At 36.6% G+C, this 21420-nt stretch overlaps 3 protein-coding genes and 1 long non-coding RNA gene across 6 annotated transcripts in view; 3 read left to right on the forward strand and 1 right to left on the reverse strand.

Moving 5' to 3' along the window:
- Positions 1 to 16922, forward strand: part of LOC126379154 (uncharacterized) — a 64216-nt gene extending 47294 nt beyond the window's left edge. The window contains exon 2 of the long non-coding RNA XR_007568270.1: positions 16545 to 16922. This is a non-coding gene — a long non-coding RNA (uncharacterized LOC126379154). The remainder of the gene's footprint in view (positions 1 to 16544) is intronic.
- Positions 1 to 21420, reverse strand: part of LOC126378329 (uncharacterized) — a 231319-nt gene that overhangs the window by 169239 nt on the left and 40660 nt on the right. The gene's annotated exons all lie outside the window — the stretch shown is intronic.
- On the forward strand, positions 877 to 6716 carry LOC126378399 (putative serine protease K12H4.7). 2 transcript variants are annotated; one of them, XM_050026730.1, is made up of 2 exons: positions 877 to 2289; positions 6411 to 6716. In XM_050026730.1, exons 1-2 carry the CDS (start codon positions 942 to 944, stop codon positions 6488 to 6490), a joined length of 1428 nt encoding a protein of 475 aa, XP_049882687.1. In that variant the 5' UTR covers positions 877 to 941; the 3' UTR covers positions 6491 to 6716. The 2 variants fall into 2 exon arrangements, with proteins under 2 accessions (XP_049882687.1, XP_049882697.1); XM_050026740.1 differs by having other exon boundaries at positions 877 to 1855; positions 5977 to 6716.
- Positions 4998 to 14990, forward strand: LOC126378407 (putative serine protease K12H4.7). Its single transcript, XM_050026753.1, has 2 exons — positions 4998 to 5554; positions 13862 to 14990. The coding sequence occupies exons 1-2, from the start codon at positions 5069 to 5071 to the stop codon at positions 14795 to 14797; spliced, it is 1422 nt and encodes a 473-aa protein (XP_049882710.1). The 5' UTR covers positions 4998 to 5068; the 3' UTR covers positions 14798 to 14990.

A 21420-nucleotide genomic window follows, 5' to 3' on the forward strand; every position in this document is an offset into this window, starting at 1 on the left:
AAAGAGTATCTTAAAACGCAAAAGATGTTGCAAGGGTTGTTGGTTTTTTGTTATGGTATCGCGACAATTGTGACCTCATTACAAAATATGTCATGATGGAAGGTTTACAAACCTGATACGGATCTGGTTTGACCACCAACATGACTGGGCCCATGGAATTCATTTTAACTAGAGGTATAATACTCACTTTGCCAATATACGACCATATAGCTGACGAGGAGTGGGTGTGTATATTATATACACCTTTGCCTACCCCATCAGGGACACAGGGAGGTTATATTACTCAAAAATTATACTTATATGACTTTTATAACTATTAATCGATCTCGATTAATCATTTTAAATATAATCCTTTCCTATGCCGCCTTGAGAGCAGGATTCTTCAGGGGCTCCTTCATGCCTGTGGTCTTAAATTTTTGTACCGAGTTTTTGCGGCAGCCCTCAGCATTCTGTATTTGTCCAGCCATGTAGTTAATACTATTTGAGGAAAACTTACGTCACGCAAAAAAAACTTTTACTCGGTGAGATGTAAGTACTTAGTTCATCATACGATGACGTCTGACTACCCAAAATAGAAATATAGTCGTGAGGTTATATTTTATTTATACAGAGTGTTCCATACTTTTGCAACGGAAAATTCCACTTGATATCAACTCAGAATCATGATCTGAATCATCCCTCAAAGTTTTCGTTACGATGTCACTAACACCCTGTATAGTCAATGAAAATTAAATCAAAGTGATAATTATAGTCACAAAGAAACCCAAAAGCCATTAAAACTATGGCAGTAAGGTGCATAATAAAATTCAAAGTATTTGTACAGCATAGCATTTGATAACGATGTTACCCTTCAAGTCATATAAAAGGCATAATTGTGTCAATAACTTATTCGAACCGCATATTGTACAAAAATATAGTGAAGTCGTGGCTAGACGTCGGCCATGTATTATTTTTACTTAATATTCCTACTAAATGTCAGGGGAATCTTCGGGTTCGGTTTATTCAGTTTTGATCACGGTTACAGACATATTACCAAGCTACGCACTTACAACGCTACAATACTTCGCAACGACGAATATCGATGGATCGAACAGCGTTTGGATCACTTCGACCCAAACGAGAAAAGAACTTGGAAAATGAGATACGTCGAAAACTTGGACTATTGGAAGCCCAACGGTCCTATCTATGTATTCGTTGGCGGTCAATATGCAATTTCTGACGAAATACCTATCAGGTATGGGTATCTCCATGAACTGCAAAGGGAAACAAATGGGGCACTCATCTATTCAGAGCATAGATATTACGGCGAAAGTATACCTTTGGACATTCACGTAACAGACAACTTGAAATATTTAAGTTCTCACCAAGCTTTGGCAGACTTAGCGCACCTTATCAAAACTATAAAGTCATCTTCCACGTTTGAGACATCCAAAGTGGTTTTCATTGGAGGATCGTACGCTGGAAATTTGGTTGCCTGGATGAAACTAAAGTACCCCAATTTAGTTGATGTAGCTGTAGCCAGCAGTGCACCAGTCTTAGCTAAAGTAGATTTCTTTGAATATTTAGAAAAAGTTTCCGAGGACTATCAAAAACTAGGACCCAGTGGTTGTCTTGAAAAGATCACCGAAATATTTCAAAGATACGAACAATTATTAAAAACTGCTGACGGCATCGAACAACTCAAAAAAGAAGAGAATATTTGTGGTGACACCGATATGACCAAGCTTGAAAATAAACAAATGTTCTTTATGGTTAAAATTTCCATATTTCAAATGAGAGCACAATACGGTACCCCAGATGTTATAGTAGATCACTGTCACCAAATAATGGACTCTAGTACTCCCTATTTGAAAAGGTTGTATGATGATGAACCGAAGTTATTTCGAAAATATCGTAACTGTATTCATTACGATTATAACATTTTTATAAATATAATAAAAACGGGGTCCTTGGTTCCTTGGTTTTACCAACTATGTACTGAGTTCGGATATTTTCAGACAACAACTTCTGCCAAACAACCGTTTACAAATAACGTTCCAGTGAATTTCTACTACAATGTATGTACCGGATTATTTGGATCAGAATTTGATGAAAAAAGAGTTAAAAGGGGAGTGGAATATACGAATAATTTTTATGGAGGATTGAGTCCTAATGTCACAATGGTTGTTTTCGTCAACGGTGACAAAGACCCGTGGAGTAGGCTTGGGATCGTTAATGATCTTTCTAGTGACGCTCCAGCAATAGTGATACCAAAAGCGTTTAACTGCGAAGACCTGCTGATGGATGAGCCTACTGATACAGATGAATTAATTGCCGCAAGAAAGAATATTAAGAAGTTGGTTAAGAAGTGGATAGGATTCGGTGCCTGATAATAATACATAATTTTGCAATCAGAGACGGTAGTAACCCATATAAATATTATTATTAAATCAGAGTAATGTTTGTATATAACAATATTATATAATAAAACTTCTATATTATTATAGATATTATCTATTTGACTTGATTACATGTTACTTCACAGTATAACGTATTATATTTTGTAAACCAATTTTGTTTTTGTTATTCACACCCCGTACACTTAATTAAAAAAAAATCTCGTTTTACACAGACACTACACATTGACGATATCGTACACGCGCATCTGTGTGTGTGACGTCTGACGCCCATACGATTGAAGACTAAAGTAAGACCGAAGGGGGTGAGGTAGACCTAGCTCAGACGCTGGTGGGGAGCGTAGACTTGCCGATCTATTATTATTATTCCTTATTGTATGCTAAGGGTAACAGACAGGAACATATTCACGTGATCCATTCACAAGGTAACTTCTGGAATGAATAACATTGCTTAATTAATTGAACAATAACTGTCCTGCACAGTGGTCCAAATACTAAATCCCGTAAGGCAAACTCGGTTAAAGTGTAATGGTGTCAAGCCGCCCGCTGAAAGCGGTGCCGGGTAGCCTTGCTAGTTGTAAATCCCGGATCCCGGGAACATAACTATATCGGAGTGACGTGAAACAACGCAAAGGTGGTCGAAGACATGCAATAAGGACGCACTGTGGTACGGTTAGCTGTTAGAGTGGGTAAAAACTGACGATTATTTTAAGCTGTTTGAAGTACATTCATATTAGTAAGTATATTAATTTACAGAATGTACTCAATGAATATCTAATTGTTATGTTGTCTCTTCTTCTTATGGTGTGGGTTGTGCGGTGGAAAACCAACCTAATCAACCCTGGTTTATTATTGAGCCACCAAAGGCCTCTGACATGGCTCATGTAACGATTACTCACGTAAATAGTAACCGGGACCAACGGCTTAACGTGCCTTCCGAGGCACGGATCGTCGTACTTTCAGACAATCAGGTGATCAGCCTGTAATGTCCTAACCAAACTAGGGATCACAAAGTGATTTTTGCGTTATGTTGTGTAATGTAATAATGATTCTACGTTGAAAAGAAACATTTTCATTTTTTTTTAATAGGTTTAATTAGGCTCCACCTGGCACGTTGGTCTAACGCGCTTCACCACTCACCATTGGTGCTCTGCGATGGATACGCCTCTGACTAAATGAATAGGGACTATAGTGGTGAATTAATATTTATATATATAAAACATTTTGTACAAAATATTAGCCAAGGCAAATATACAATTAAATAGTTACAAAATGTACCACTATCAAACCAAAATATATGATATCATTATCAGCAGTTTGACCACAATAAATAAAAGATTTAAATTGAATAGTATCCTCGTTCAACTTTTTAAGGAAAATGTAAGAAAATAACATTAGAATGGATATAATATTTGATTTATAGAGTAAAGATATAGAGTAGTGGTTAATAGTAGGTAATATCTGAAGACATTTTACAATTTTTTTTTGCTGAGTCTGTGTCCAGCACGTATAATACTTTTCTTATAGCAAATGTAAATTGTTACTAGAAATAAATTTATTTTATTCTTATTGTCACAGAACAAAAGGAAAGAATTAGGTATCTGCGTATGAGGAGCTCGGTAGCGCAGCGGTAAACGCGCTCGGTCTGCGATTGTTGAAGTTAAGCAACTTTCGCAAAGGCCGGCCATAAGATGGGTAACCACAAAAAGAAGTTTTCATCTCGAGCTCCGTGCTTCGGAAGGCTGCATTAGCAGTCGTTAATAACCACCAATCTGCACTGGGCCCGCGTGGTGGTTTAAGGCCCGATCTCCCTATCCATCCATAGGGAAGGCCCGTGCCCCAGCAGTGGGGACGTTAATGGGCTGGTGATGGTGATGATGTCCTTGCAATAGAAAGTGATGAACTTGTAATTTAATTTATTTTTCATTTGTTTATCTAAGCGAGATCTAAACTTATAATGATTTAGTTCTACTTGTCTTTATATAGTATCTACATCTTATTTTTGTAATTAAAAACAGTAAATGAAATCCACACAAACTTCGTCAAGGACAAACCTTATCAGCAACAAGCTTCATCAACATCACTCAAAAAATCTACCCCAGATCATGTCCCGCTCAAACGTACCCATCAAACTGGCTGCGTTGCCTCGCTTTATGACCAGAGAAATGCACTGAACCAGAAATGACCCAAAACGTGGATCATGCCCGGTTTCAAACGTCTCCCCAGGTCCCTGACAAAAGACAACGCCTACTAGTAGTACTACTACTACCAGTATTTGTAGTGTTAGTAGTAGTTGTGTACTACTTTTCACTACTCTTCCAATACAAACAGGCTTTAAACGTCGATTCTCAAATCGATCCCGATTTACTTCATAGACATAAAATGGCAGATATTACAGCACTATCAATTGTACTGTCGCACTTTAGTAAGTAGGTGTTCAGTCCACTTATCGTTATATTTATTGTCAAAGCATTTGTCCCAGTCAAAAAGAACCCCAAAAGCCATTAAAACTATCGCAGTAAGGTGCATAATAAAATCCAAAGTATTTGTACAGCATAGCATTTGATAACGATGTTACCCTTCAAGTCATATAAAAGGCATAACTGTGTCAATAACGTATTCGAACCGCATATTGTACAAAAATATAGTGGAGTCGTGGCTAGACGTCGGCCATGCATTATTTTTACATAATATTCCTACTAAATGTCGGGGGAATCTTCGGGTTCGGTTTATTCAGTTTTGATCACGGTTACAGACATATTACCAAGCTACACACTTACAACGTTACAATACTTGATAGCAAAGAAGATCAATGGATCGAACAGCGTTTGGATCACTTCGACCCAAACGAGAAAAGAACTTGGAAAATGAGATACATCGAAGACTTGGACTATTGGAAGCCCAACGGTCCTATCTATATATTCGTTGGCGGTGAATATTCAATTTCTGACGCAATACCTATCGGTTATACCCATGAACTGCAGAAGGAAACAAATGGGGCACTCTTCTATTCAGAGCATAGATATTACGGCAAAAGTATACCTTTGGACATTCATGTAACAGACAACTTGAAATATTTAAGTTCTCACCAAGCTTTGGCAGACTTAGCGCACCTTATCAAAACTATAAAGTCATCTTCCACGTTTGAGACATCCAAAGTGGTGGTCATTGGAGGATCGTACGCTGGAAATTTGGTTGCCTGGATGAAACTAAAGTACCCCAATTTAGTTGATGTAGCTGTAGCCAGCAGTGCACCAGTCTTAGCTAAAGTAGATTTCTTTGAATATTTAGAAAAAGTTTCCGAGGACTACCAAAAACTAGGACCCAGTGGTTGTCTTGACAAAATCACCGAAATATTTCAAAGATATGAACAATTATTAAAAACTGCTGACGGCATCGAACAACTCAAAAAAGAAGAGAATATTTGTGGTGACACCGATATGACCAAGCTTGAAAATAAACAACTGTTCTTTATGAATAAAATTTCCATATTTCAGTCGAAAGCACAATACGGTACTCCAGATGTTATAGTAGATCACTGTCACCAAATAATGGACTCTAGCACTTCCTATTTGAAAAGGTTGTTTGATGATGAATCGAAGTTATTTCGAAAATATGGTGACTGTCTTGATTACGATTATAACAATTTTATAAATGGAATGAAAGAGGGGACCTACGTCTCTTGGTTTTACCAAGTATGTACTGAGTTCGGATATTTTCAGACAACAACTTCTGTCAAACAACCGTTTACAAATAACGTTCCAGTGAATTTCTACTACAATGTATGTACCGGATTATTTGGATCAGAATTTGATGAAAAAAGAGTTGAAAGGGGAGTGGAAAATACGAATAATTTTTATGAAGGATTGAGTCCTAATGTCACAATGGTAGTTTTCGTCAACGGTGACAAGGACCCGTGGAGTAGACTTGGGATCCATAATGATCTGTCTAATGATGCTCCAGCAATAGTGATACCAAAAGCGTTTCACTGCGAAGACCTGCTGAGCGGTCAGCCTAGTGATTCAGATGAATTAATTGCCGCAAGAAAGAATATTAAGAAGTTGGTTAAGAAGTGGATAGGATTCGGTGCCTGATAATAATACATTAATAATACATAATTTTGCAATCATAGACGGTTGTAATCCATATAAATATTATTATTAAATCAAAGTAATGTTTGTATATAACAATGTTATATGGTCTTAAGGCCCAAAGTCCTTTTAAAATCCAAATCCCATTGTTTAACTATTGTGTCTGGAAATCCGGGCCTTACGAGGATATAATAAAACTTCTATATTAATATAGATATTATGAATTTGATTTGATTACATATTATTTCAGAGTATAACGTATTACATTTTGTAACCAATTTTGTTTATGTTATGTTAATCCAAAATACGTACTTAAGTATATAATTTATTCGTAGACTTATACAGACTTTATTAACACCCCGGACCTACGAATAAATAATAAGTCCGAACACTTCATTTTATAAAAAATCTCGTTATACACAGACACTACACATTGACGATATCGTACACGCGCATCTGTGTGTGTGACGTCTGACGCCCATACGATTGAAGACTAAAGTAAGACGAAGGGGGGTGAGGTAGACCTAGCTCAGACCCAGGTGGGGAGCGTAGACTTGCCGATCTATTATTCCTTATTGTATGCTTAGGATAACAGACAGGAACACATTCACGTGATCCATTCACAAGGTAACTTCTGGAATTAATAAGAATGCTTAATTAATTGAACAATAACTGTCCTGCACAGTGGACCAAATACTAAATTCCGTAAGGCAAACTCGGTTAAAGTGTAATGGTGTCAAGCCGCCCGCTGAGAGCGATGCCGGGTAGCCTTGCTAGTTGTAAATCCCGGATCCCGGGAACATAACTATATCGGAGTGACGTGAAACAACGCAAAGGTGGTCGAAGACATGCAATAAGGACGCACTGTGGTACGGTTAGCTGTTAGAGTGGGTAAAAACTGACGATTATTTTAAGCTGTTTGAAGTACATTCATATTAGTAAGTATATTAATTTACAGAATGTACTCAATGAATATCTAATTGTTATGTTGTCTCTTCTTCTTATGGTGTGGGTTGTGAAGTGGAATACCAACCTCATCAACCCTGGTGTCAGGGTTATTATTGAGCCGCCAAAGGCCTCTGACATGGCTCATGTAACGATTACTCACGTAAATAGTAACCGGGACCAACGGCTTAACGTGCCTTCCGAGGCACGGATCGTCGTACTTTCAGACAATCAGGTGATCAGCCTGTAATGTCCTAACCAAACTAGGGATCACAAAGTGATTTTTGCGTTATGTTGTGTAATGTAATAATGATTCTACGTTGAAAAGAAACATTTTCATTTTTTTTTTAATAGGTTTAATTAGGCTCCACCTGACACGTTGGTCGAACGCGCTTCACCACTCACCATTAGTGCTCTGCGATAGATACGCCTCTGACTAAATGAATAGGGACTATAGTCGTGAATTAATATTTATATATATAAAGCATTTTGTACAAAATATTAGCCAAGGCAAATTTACAATTTATTAGTTACAAAATGTACCATTATCAAAACAAAATATATGATATCATTATCAGCAGTTTGACCACAATAAATAAAAGATTTAAATTGAATAGTATCCTCGTTCAACTTTTTAGGGAAAATGTAAGAAAATAACATTAGAATGAATATAATACATATATTATTTGATTTATAGAGTATAGATATAGAATAGTGGTTGATAGTAGGTACTATCTGAAGACATTTTACAATTTTTTTTGCTGAGTCTGTGTCCAGCACGTATAATAGGTACTCTACTTATAGCAAATGTAAATTGTTACTAGATATAAATTTATTTTATTCTTATTGTCACAGAACAAAAGGAAAGAATTAGGTATCTGCGTATGAGGAGCTCGGTAGCGCAGCGGTAAACGCGCTCGATCTGCGATTGTTGAAGTTAAGCAACTTTCGCAAAGGCCGGTCATAAGATGGGTAACCACAAAAAGAAGTTTTCATCTCGAGCTCCGTGCTTCGGAAGGCTGCATTAGCAGTCGTTAATAACCACCAATCCGCACTAGGCCCGCGTGGTGGTTAAAGGCCCGATCTCCCTATCCATCCATAAAGAAGGCCCGTGCCTCAGCAGTGGGGACGTTAATGGGCTGGTGATGGTGATGATGTCCTTGCAATAGAAAGTGATGAAATTGTAATATAATTTATTTTTCATTTGTTTATCTAAGCGAGATCTAAACTTATATTGACTTAGTTCTTCTTGTCTTTATAATAATATAGTATCTAAATCTTATTTTTGTAATAAAAAACAGTCAATGAAATCCACACAAGCTTCGTCAAAGGACAAACCTTATCAGCAACAAGCTTCGTCAACATCACTCAGAAAATCTACCCCAGATCATGTCCCGCTCAAACGTACCCATCAAACTGGCTGCGTTGCCTCGCTTTATGACCAGAGAAATGCACTAAATCAGAAATGACCCAAAACGTGGATCATGCCCTGTTTCAAACGTCTCCCCAGGTCCCTGACAAAAGGCAACGCCTACTAGTAGTACTACTACTACCAGTAGTTGTAGTGTTAGTAGTAGTTGTGTACTACTTTTCACTACTCTTCCAATACAAATAGGCTTTAAACGTCGATTCTCAAATCGATCCCGATTTACTTCATAGACATAAAATAGCAGATATAACAGCACTATCAATTGATAGTGCATGTACTGTCGCACTTTAGTAAGTAGGTGTTCAGTCCACATATCGTTATGTTTATTGTGAAAGCATTTGTCCCAGACACAAAGAACCCCAAAAGCCATTAAAACTATCGCAGTAAGGTGATAATAAAATCCAAAGTATTTGTACAGCATAGCATTTGATAACGATGTTACCCTTCAAGTCATATAAAAGGCATAACTGTGTCAATAACGTATTCGAACCGCATATTGTACAAAAATATAGTGGAGTCGTGGCTAGACGTCGGCCATGCATTATTTTTACATAATATTCCTACTAAATGTCGGGGGAATCTTCGGGTTCGGTTTATTCAGTTTTGATCACGGTTACAGACATATTACCAAGCTACACACTTACAACGTTACAATACTTGATAGCAAAGAAGATCAATGGATCGAACAGCGTTTGGATCACTTCGACCCAAACGAGAAAAGAACTTGGAAAATGAGATACATCGAAGACTTGGACTATTGGAAGCCCAACGGTCCTATCTATATATTCGTTGGCGGTGAATATTCAATTTCTGACGCAATACCTATCGGGTATGCCCATGAACTGCAGAAGGAAACAAATGGGGCACTCTTCTATTCAGAGCATAGATATTACGGCAAAAGTATACCTTTGGACATTCATGTAACAGACAACTTGAAATATTTAAGTTCTCACCAAGCTTTGGCAGACTTAGCGCACCTTATCAAAACTATAAAGTCATCTTCCACGTTTGAGACATCCAAAGTGGTTGTCATTGGAGGATCGTACGCTGGAAATTTGGTTGCCTGGATGAAACTAAAGTACCCCAATTTAGTTGATGTAGCTGTAGCCAGCAGTGCACCAGTCTTAGCTAAAGTAGATTTCTTTGAATATTTAGAAAAAGTTTCCGAGGACTACCAAAAACTAGGACCCAGTGGTTGTCTTGACAAGATCACCGAAATATTTCAAAGATATGAACAATTATTAAAAACTGCTGACGGCATCGAACAACTCAAAAAAGAAGAGAATATTTGTGGTGACACCGATATGACCAAGCTTGAAAATAAACAACTGTTCTTTATGAATAAAATTTCCATATTTCAGTCGAAAGCACAATACGGTACTCCAGATGTTATAGTAGATCACTGTCACCAAATAATGGACTCTAGCACTCCCTATTTGAAAAGGTTGTTTGATGATGAATCGAAGTTATTTCGAAAATATGGTGACTGTCTTGATTACGATTATAACAATTTTATAAATGGAATGAAAGAGGGGACCTACGTCTCTTGGTTTTACCAAGTATGTACTGAGTTCGGATATTTTCAGACAACAACTTCTGTCAAACAACCGTTTACAAATAACGTTCCAGTGAATTTCTACTACAATGTATGTACCGGATTATTTGGATCAGAATTTGATGAAAAAAGAGTTGAAACGGGAGTGGAAAATACGAATAATTTTTATGGAGGATTGAGTCCTAATGTCACAATGGTAGTTTTCGTCAACGGTGACAAGGACCCGTGGAGTAGACTTGGGATCCATAATGATCTGTCTAATGATGCTCCAGCAATAGTGATACCAAAAGCGTTTCACTGCGAAGACCTGCTGAGCGGTCAGCCTAGTGATACAGATGAATTAATTGCCGCAAGAAAGAATATTAAGAAGTTGGTTAAGAAGTGGATAGGATTCGGTGCCTGATAATAATACATTAATAATACATAATTTTGCAATCATAGACGGTTGTAATCCATATAAATATTATTATTAAATCAAAGTAATGTTTGTATATAACAATGTTATATGGTCTTAAGGCCCAAAGTCCTTTTAAAATCCAAATCCCATTGTTTAACTATTGTGTCTGGAAATCCGGGCCTTACGAGGATATAATAAAACTTCTATATTAATATAGATATTATGAATTTGATTTGATTACATATTATTTCAGAGTATAACGTATTACATTTTGTAACCAATTTTGTTTATGTTATGTTAATCCAAAATACGTACTTAAGTATATAATTTATTCGTAGACTTATACAGACTTTATTAACACCCCGGACCTACGAATAAATAATAAGTCCGAACACTTCATTTTATAAAAAATCTCGTTATACACAGACACTACACATTGACGATATCGTACACGCGCATCTGTGTGTGTGACGTCTGACGCCCATACGATTGAAGACTAAAGTAAGACGAAGGGGGGTGAGGTAGACCTAGCTCAGACCCAGGTGGGGAGCGTAGACTTGCCGATCTATTATTCCTTATTGTATGCTTAGGATAACAGACAGGAACACATTCACGTGATCCATTCACAAGGTAACTTCTGGAATTAATAAGAATGCTTAATTAATTGAACAATAACTGTCCTGCACAGTGGACCAAATACTAAATTCCGTAAGGCAAACTCGGTTAAAGTGTAATGGTGTCAAGCCGCCCGCTGAGAGCGATGCCGGGTAGCCTTGCTAGTTGTAAATCCCGGATCCCGGGAACATAACTATATCGGAGTGACGTGAAACAACGCAAAGGTGGTCGAAGACATGGAATAAGGACGCACTGTGGTACGGTTAGCTGTTAGAGTGGGTAAAAACTGACGATTATTTTAAGCTGTTTGAAGTACATTCATATTAGTAAGTATATTAATTTACAGAATGTACTCAATGAATATCTAATTGTTATGTTGTCTCTTCTTCTTATGGTGTGGGTTGTGAAGTGGAATACCAACCTCATCAACCCTGGTGTCAGGGTTATTATTGAGCCGCCAAAGGCCTCTGACATGGCTCATGTAACGATTACTCACGTAAATAGTAACCGGGACCAACGGCTTAACGTGCATTCCGAGGCACGGATCGTCGTACTTTCAGACAATCAGGTGATCAGCCTGTAATGTCCTAACCAAACTAGGGATCACAAAGTGATTTTTGCGTTATGTTGTGTAATGTAATAATGATTCTACGTTGAAAAGAAACATTTTCATTTTTTTTTTTAATAGGTTTAATTAGGCTCCACCTGACACGTTGGTCTAACGCGCTTCACCACTCACCATTGGTGCTCTGCGATGGATACGCCTCTGACTAAATGAATAGGGACTATAGTCGTGAATTAATATTTATATACATAAAACATTTTGTACAAAATATTAGCCAAGGCAAATATACAATTAAATAGTTACAAAATGTACCATTATCAAACCAAAATATATGATATCATTATCAGCAGTTTGACCACAATAAATAAAAGATTTAAATTGAATAGTATCCTCATTCAACTTTTTAAGGAAAATGTAAGAAAATAACATTAGAATGAATATAATATTTGATTTAGATATAGAGTAGTGGTTGATAGTAGGTACTATCAGAAGACATTTTACAATATTTTTTTGCTGAGTCTGTGTCCAGCACGTACAATACTTTTCTTATAGCAAATGTAAATTGTTACTAGAAATAAATTTATGGGGACGTTAATGGGCTGGTGATGGTGAAGATGTCCTTGCAATAGAAAGCGATGAACTTGTAATATAATTTATTTTTAATTTGTTTATCTAAGCGAGATCTAAACTTATATTGATTTAGTTCTACTTGTCTTTATATAGTATCTACATCTTATTTTTGTAATTAAAAACAGTCAATGAAATCCATCAGCAACAAGCTTCGTCAACATCACTCAAAAAATCTACCCCAGATCATGTCCCGCTCAAACGTACCCATCAAACTGGCTGCGTTGCCTCGCTTTATGACCAGAGAAATGCACTGAACCAGAAATGACCCAAAACGTGGATCATGCCCTGTTTCAAACGTCTCCCCAGGTCCCTGACAAAAGACAACGCCTACTAGTAGTACTACTACTACCAGTAGTTGTAGTGTTAGTAGTAGTTGTGTACTACTTTTCACTACTCTTCCTATACAAATAGGCTTTAAACGTCGATTCTCAAATCGATCTCGATTTACTTCATAGACATAAAATGGCAGATATTACAGCACTATCAATTGTACTGTCGCACTTTAGTAAGTAGGTGTTCAGTCCACTTATCGTTATATTTATTGTCAAAGCATTTGTCCCAGTCAAAAAGAACCCCAAAAGCCATTAAAACTATCGCAGTTAGGTGCATAATAAAATCCAAAGTATTTGTACAGCATAGCATTTGATAACGATGTTACCTTTCAAGTCATATAAAAGGCATAACTGTGTCAATAACGTATTCGAACCGCATATTGTACAAAAATATAGTGGAGTCGTGGCTAGACGTCGGCCATGTATTATTTTTACTTAATATTCCTACTAAATGTCGGGGGAATCTTCGGGTTCGGTTTATTCAGTTTTGATCATGGTTACAGACATATTACCAAGTTACACACTTACAACGTTACAATACTTGATAGCAAAGAAGATTAATGGATCGAACAGCGTTTGGATCACTTCGACCCAAACGAGAAAAGAACTTGGAAAATGAGATACATCGAAGACTTGGACTATTGGAAGCCCAACGGTCCTATCTATATATTCGTTGGCGGTGAATATTCAATTTCTGACGCAATACCTATTGGGTATGTCCAACAACTGCAGAAGGAAACAAATGGGGCACTCTTCTATTCAGAGCATAGATATTACGGCAAAAGTATACCTTTGGACATTCACGTAACAGACAACTTGAAATATTTAAGTTCTCACCAAGCTTTGGCAGACTTAGCGCACCTTATCAAAACGATAAAGTCATCTTCCACGTTTGAGACATCCAAGGTGGTTGTCATTGGAGGATCGTACGCTGGAAATTTGGTTGCCTGGATGAAACTAAAGTACCCCAATTTAGTTGATGTAGCTGTAGCCAGCAGTGCACCAGTCTTAGCTAAAGTAGATTTCTTTGAATATTTAGAAAAAGTTTCCGAGGACTATCAAAAACTAGGACCCAGTGGTTGTCTAGACAAGATCACCGAAATATTTCAAAGATACGAACAATTATTAAAAACTGCTGACGGCATCGAAAAACTCAAAAAAGAAGAGAATATTTGTGATGACACTGATATGACCAAGCTTGAAAATAAACAACTGTTCTTTGTGGATAAAATTGCCATATTTCAGATGAATGCACAATATGGTACCCCAGATGATATAGTAAATCACTGTCACCAAATAATGGATTCTAGTACTCCCTATTTGAAAAGGTTGTTTGATGATGAATCAAAGTTATTTCGACAATATCGTGGCTGTTTTGATTTCGATTATAACAAATTTATAAATGAAATAAAAGGAGGGACCATGGTTTCTTGGTTTTACCAAGTATGTACTGAGTTTGGATATTTTCAGACAACAACTTCTGTCAAACAACCGTTTACAAATAACGTTCCAGTGAATTTCTACTACAATGTATGTACCGGATTATTTGGATCAGAATTTGATGAAAAAAGAGTTGAAAGGGGAGTGGAAAATACGAATAATTTTTATGAAGGACTGAGTCCTAATGTCACAATGGTTGTTTTCGTCAACGGTGACATAGACCCGTGGAGTAGACTTGGGATCGTTAATGATCTTTCTAGTGATGCTCCAGCAATAGTGATACCAAAAGCGTTTCACTGCGAAGACCTGCTGCACGATGCGTCTACTGATACAGATGAATTAATTGCCGCAAGAAAGAATATTAAGAAGTTGGTTAAGAAGTGGATAGGATTCGGTGCCTGATAATAATACATTAATAATACATAATTTTGCAATCATAGATGGTTGTAATTCATATAAATATTATTATTAAATCAAATTGATGTTTATATATAACAATATTTTATAATAAAACTTCTATATTATTATAGATATTATGTATTTGACTTGATTACATGTTACTTCACAGTATAACGTATTATATTTTGTAAAACAATTTTGTTTTTGTTATGTTCATTCAAAATACGTACTTATACAGACTTTAATCACAGCCCGGACACTTCATTTAAAAAAATCTCGCTTTACACAGACACTACACATTGACGATATCGTACACGCGCATCTGTGTGTGTGACGTCTGACGCCCATACGATTGAAGACTAAAGTAAGACCGAAGGGGGTGAGGTAGACCTAGCTCAGACCCTGGTGGGGAGCGTAGACTTGCCGATCTATTATTCCTTATTGTATGCTTAGGATAACAGACAGGAACACATTCACGTGATCCATTCACAAGGTAACTTCTGGAATTAATAACATTGCTTAATTAATTGAACGATAACTGTCCTGCACAGTGGTCCAAATACTAAATCCCGTAAGGCAAACTCGGTTAAAGTGTAATGGTGTCAAGCCGCCCGCTGAGAGGGGTGCCGGGTAGCCTTGCTAGTCGTAAATCCCGGATCCCGGGAACATAACTGTATCGGACTGACGTGAAACAACGCAAAGGTGGTCGAAGACATGCAATAAGGACGCACTGTGGTAGGGTTACCTGTTAGAGTGGGTAAAAACTGACGATTATTTTAAGTTGTTTGAAGTACTTTCATATTAGTATATTAATTTACAGAATGTACTCAATCAAAACCTAATTGTTGTGTTATTTATTGTAGTGATTGTACGTTAAAAGAAACATTTTTTTTTAATAGGTATTACATAGGCTCCACCTGCCACGTTGGTCTTACGCACTTCTCTACTCACTATTGATGCTCCACTATGAATACACCTCTGACTAAACCAATAGGGAATATAATCGTGAATTAATATTCATATACTTATATAAAGCATTTTGTCCAAAATATTAGCCAAGGCAAATATACAAAAAATCAGTAACAAAATATACCATATAAAATCATATATCAGCAGTTTCATTTAAAACAAAGATGTTAATTAAATAGTATCATCGTTCAAATTTTTAAGGGAAATGTAAGAAAATAACATTTTATACAATGTACTTACAAATATATTTTTATAAATACTCGACCTTTTAACACCACATAAACACCGTAACAGTGTGCGAACCCGAAACCGTCCGCAATTCAAACACGATGATGCAATAAGGAGTTACGGTATCCTATGTATTTATTACCAGGCGAGAGTGCTATAAATAACTTACCCCTAACTCACGAGCCGCGACTCAGTCCTTTGTCAGATTTTGATTTATAAACCCGATGCCGCGCGAAAAAATCTTATGGCCCAATTCGAATTGAAAAAAGAATGCGCATTCTCGATGAGTTGCCTTTAAATAATATTAATGGTGACATGACGAATGGTTTGTGATTCCTGACTGTAATTGTACATAATTAGCTCACTGTGCCGTAGATTTGGATATCTTTCAAACGTACATAAACATTTTAAGTTACCTCAATATTCATTATCACTAATTTAAGAGCCACACTCTTGTCGGTTTAGCATTCTCCATTCTTGTCTATCAAAGGCCAATTCCTTCACTTGCTTATAAGACACGATGTTCACCTTCTCTTTGATCTGTTCCATGTAGGCTCTTCTTGGGCTTACCCTTACTCTCTTTTCTTGTAACTTTCTTTCTATGAAGTTTTTAATAAATTCGTCGTGTCTTATTAAGTGTCCAATCATCCCCCCCAAACCCCAATATTGGACACTTAAAAAGATTGTCTCATGCTTACTAATGAATAGAATATTTTATTTATAGAGTATAGAGTAGTGGTTAATAGTAGATATAATTTAGGACATTTAAGTCACAGGATTATTTTTTTTGCTGAGTTTTTGTCCAGGTCGTATAATAAATGTTATTTAAGTTACGTTATTGGTATTGTCACAGAAAAAGATTAATCTGTGTATTTCATTGCAGTAGAAAGTGATGAGCTTGTAATAAACTAATAAACAAACCAAACTTTTATTTTTCATCAGTTTATTTAAGCGAGATCTAAACTTATATTGATTTAGATCTTCTTGTCTTTATATAGTAAAATCCGCACAAAAACCTTATCAGCAACAAGCTTCGTCAACTCAAAAAGTCCACTCCGGATTATTTCCGGCTCAAACGTACCCATCAAACTGGCAGCGTTCCCTCGCTGTATGACCAGAGAAATGCGGTGAACCAGAAATAACCCAGAACGTGGATCATGCCCTCATTCTCTCAAACGTCTCCCCAGGTCCCTGACAAAAGACAAAGCCTCATTCCTCCACGGGCCAGCAGTTTCAACTGCGAAGGGCAAAAAATAAACAGCTGAAAGAAACAACAGAACAGACAGAACAGAACAACAGAAACAGAACAGAACGATAGCACGCACGGCACGGAGACTGAACGGCAGTTCAGTTGTGAGAACAGTTGAAAGTGTTTTATAATTTGTTATTCGCTCCCAGAACAACAACAATAATTAATTCTCATATTTTCAAATCTTTTCTACAGCTGTCACACAAACTGTAACATAATACTACTTTTCACTACTCTTCCAATACAAATAAGCTTTAAACGTCGATTCTCAAATCGATCCCGATTTACTTCATAGACATAAAATGGCAGATATTACAGCACTATCAATTGTACTGTCACACTTTAGTAAGTAGGTGTCCAGTCCACATATCGTTATGTTTATTGTCAAGGCATTTGTCCCAGTACTAGCGATTGAGCTTGCTTTACAAGTCAGTCGATTACATAAGATTACTAAATCTCTTAAGGGGCAATGTATACGTTTTTACAATAAGATTCCCATTGACATTCAGAATTTGCCTTTCAACTGTTTTAAGACAGTAGTTAAACAAAAACTTTACAAAAATGGTTATTATAAAGTTAGTGATTACTTAGAAGATATGAATGCATGGGATTAACTATCTGAGAACTGATATTAGGCAGCTAAATTACTCAATTGTATACCAATATTTTATTTTTATTAACATCTAGGGCCCTGTGCCGAGGTTTTTCTTGCAGCTTCTTTTCCCCGGCTATACAGATTGTGAGAAGCTGCAGTAGTTTTAGGCGGATGAGACGTTCGTTATGTAAAAATTGACGATTCAAAGTGTAACTATGTTACCTACTGAATAAAGATATTTTTGAATTTTAATTTTAATTGAGCGATTTCGCGTTTTACTAGTGTTTCTCAAAGTCTGCAGAATTTCCGCTTCGTTTAGGTCGGCCTCACGGTTAATTTTCGCTGCATCGGCTCACTTCGACCAATCGGCCAATAATTTCTACTAATAAGTACACTAATGCCCTGAACCAAGTTTTTCGCTTGAGCATTTTTAGAAAATGTTATATAATCTCGACTGATACATCACTAGCTTACGTACTCTGACAGATCTAAATCTTACCGTGCATTGAAAATAAATTGTAAATTATTATCTTTATTGAATTAGCACTAACTACCAGTGTAAATATGAGCACCCGTTTCTTTTTTTTTTAATAATACTTAGGCATGTAGTTGATTTAAACAATACCGCAGGTTCATCAGATGCGGTAAACATTGTTTGTCACAATGGCACAATAATTCAAACATCAAGGTGTCAAAAAGCCTGTAACTGAAAAAAAATAATTTTAAATTATTTTGCCGTTCACCGCTCATCGCGTACAGTCGAACAGACGCTTCACCCGCGATATCGCGGATCGCGTTTCGGCCGCGAATATGCGCAAGCGATGACGTATCTCATATTTATGGACACGTACGTTTGTCGCGGTGTAGGCTGTGATGAATAGTCCACCGGTGGGGATGGATGGCACTTACTCATAGGCACCCTAGTGTGGGAGGCGACGGAAACTTATGGTCTCAGAACGGAGGGTTGAAGGCATAGATGATTGTACGGAGCACTTCATCTTTTGAGCGCTACATGGAAACGGTTTTGACGCTATTGTTCTTCGGGTAATATATGAGCATTAAATAGAAAATACAAGATGGAATTGTGAACGGCATATCATTTATAGCAATAGTGGCCCCGATTCCTGCAGACACATCCTAATTATAATATAAGTATATAGTTTTATTATAAAGTTATACCTGTAATTTTCTTATCCGCCGAAAACGAAAGGGACGGACAACAACTACCTAACTGTTAATTTTAAAATGATTGAATGACCCGGGCGAATAAAATAGGCATTTCACATGAGCAAGATGACGTGTGCTGTCAACTTAATTCATTAGGGTTATTGGCCAATATAAAATTTGGGACGGGCTTTTTTTTTTAATTTCCGTCTAAAATTGATGTGTGTTCCATAAGTTTTATACCTGTCGATTACCTTTTCTTTTTCAGCGGATAAGAAAATGACAGGTATAACTTAAAATTAGATGGTTTGTACAGGAATCAGCACAACTATGTTAGCAATACTTAAAAAATAAATATTACTAATATAGTAATGTTTTAGGTACGTCGTGTTATTTACTTACTAACTACCTAAGTATTAAAATTGTAATAAAACTAGGTAACTAGTTATTTTCATTTTTATGATAAATAAATTATTGTAACACGTTTCGTGCAAATATTTGGATTATTTTCTTGACGCACTTGTTTTATCATTTTAACTTGCCTTGACGTAGGTACATACCTTGCGTTGTGGACATTTGAACTAAAAAACAATCTAAACTTTTCAAAACCCAGCGAAACATGCAAACATACCATTTAGGCTCTGTTTACATGGGCTTTGATGTCCTTTCGAGTCGCAAGTGCATCCGCGAGGCAGTTCAATGCTGCATACAATAATGTGCGTTTGCGCATTGCGTTGTCACTTGCGCTTACGTTCACTTTGCATAACTATTCATAGCTGATGGACAATGGATATTTTTACTTTTTATTTTTTGTACAAAAAACTAAAATAATGAAATGGACTTTTAAAATGTGAAGCTATTTTACTTTTAAATTCTGCACAGTGGGTTGACGCTGTTAGTTAAACAAAGTGCATTAAATAATAATTAATGACTATTCAAAAAAAAACACATCGTACAAAAGTATCAAATCCTATTACCTACGTACGCAACTAATTTAAATATACTTAAAAAATATAAAACTGTAAAAGCTATTTTTAAATGCAAAATCAAGATAAATGAAAACAGAGCGAGTGCTACCCAACATTAACAGATGAACGAAACAAAATAAATAACCTTTCAGATATTCAATACGCTTCTCTGCTACACTTCGAAATATTTAACATCGCACTGTGGGTCAGTCAGAACAAAATAAAATTCAAAACATTACTCGCTGATAAGAAATGACAAGTAAGAATAACCAAGTAATAACTACATTCATTTTCTTTGCAGATTAGAGTTGAGAAGTGCAAATACTTCAATCAACGTACAAATAAATATATGAATATGAATATGAACGTATATTGTAGTACATTCCAATATAAAAGTACGGAATTAAAGCTCATAGTTCAGTCTAATGAATTAGTAATATCTTCTTGTATTATCTTATTTAGTATACATACATGAACTCACGCCCGTTACCACGACTCACCTAATGGGGTGGGAGAGTCATATTTAATGAAATATAACTTGCAGCCACTATTGATCTTATGGTCACCATTCTTTTGTCACTACTATTGGTGACAAGGGATTAGCTTATCGCCCATAATAATAGGGTAGTGTCCAACTAGTCAAATCAGTTACTTTTTACTAAACATCAAAACACGAAATTACTATGGAATTTGTATGACAAACCAACCTGTGACGTCTTAGAAAAACGTGACAAAAACTCGCACTTATTATTATATTTTTCTTTATTAAAATTCATAAATAAGTTAGTTAAATAGAAAAAAGGAAACATTTCTTGTCATTTTTAGATCAGTCTTTATTTAGTAATCAGAATTTAATAATTTATCTTTGACCTAGGAAATTACCCAATTGTCCATTATATTAGAAAAGACACAATCCCTCAGCCGGGTCTGCATGACAACCGCGCCGCAACGCCAAACGGCTATTGGTCGGAGGCCTCGATATAATTCGCGCGCCGTTACCGTGCAGAGCCTACTGATCTCAATAAAAATATCTATCAATCTTTTTAAGTCTAACTGAAGAATCGCACTGCTGGGCACAAGCCTCAACTTGCACCATCCATTTGATCGGCCTTGTGCGACCTTTATAACGCAACTTATTCTCCCTATTTTGACAACATCCAGCCCACAGTGTGCTGCAGAAAAATGTCTCTTAGAATAATCGGATTTGCCTTTCAACCCGCTCTCGCCGGGGTCTATTATAACGTCAATTCGGGACCCCCAGGCCACCAGTATACAATTACAAGATGTGTTCATTCCCGACAATCTGTCATGGCGCCCGTACTATAAATAAAATGGATTTATTCGCGAGCACCACACTTAATTTATAGCTATTTTGGACACAATGTACCGATGTGATATTCTATCGTTGGTGAACCGCCGATGGGGGTATTACGATGTGATTTTGAGTATGATT

This window comes from Pectinophora gossypiella, chromosome 2, assembly GCF_024362695.1.
Source record: "Pectinophora gossypiella chromosome 2, ilPecGoss1.1, whole genome shotgun sequence".
NCBI lineage: Eukaryota > Metazoa > Arthropoda > Insecta > Lepidoptera > Gelechiidae > Pectinophora > Pectinophora gossypiella.

Excerpts from the sequence above, each read along its gene's own strand:
- LOC126378399 (XM_050026730.1), top strand. The coding sequence starts at position 942 with ATGTATTATTTTTACTTAATATTCCTACTAAATGTCAGGGGAATCTTC. Across the intron at positions 2,290-6,410 it reads AGACCTGCTGATGGATGAGC|CTAGTGATTCAGATGAATTA; the intron begins CTACTGATACAG and ends TGAGCGGTCAGC.
- LOC126378407 (XM_050026753.1), top strand. The coding sequence starts at position 5,069 with ATGCATTATTTTTACATAATATTCCTACTAAATGTCGGGGGAATCTTC. Across the intron at positions 5,555-13,861 it reads CCACGTTTGAGACATCCAAA|GTGGTTGTCATTGGAGGATC; the intron begins GTGGTGGTCATT and ends GAGACATCCAAG.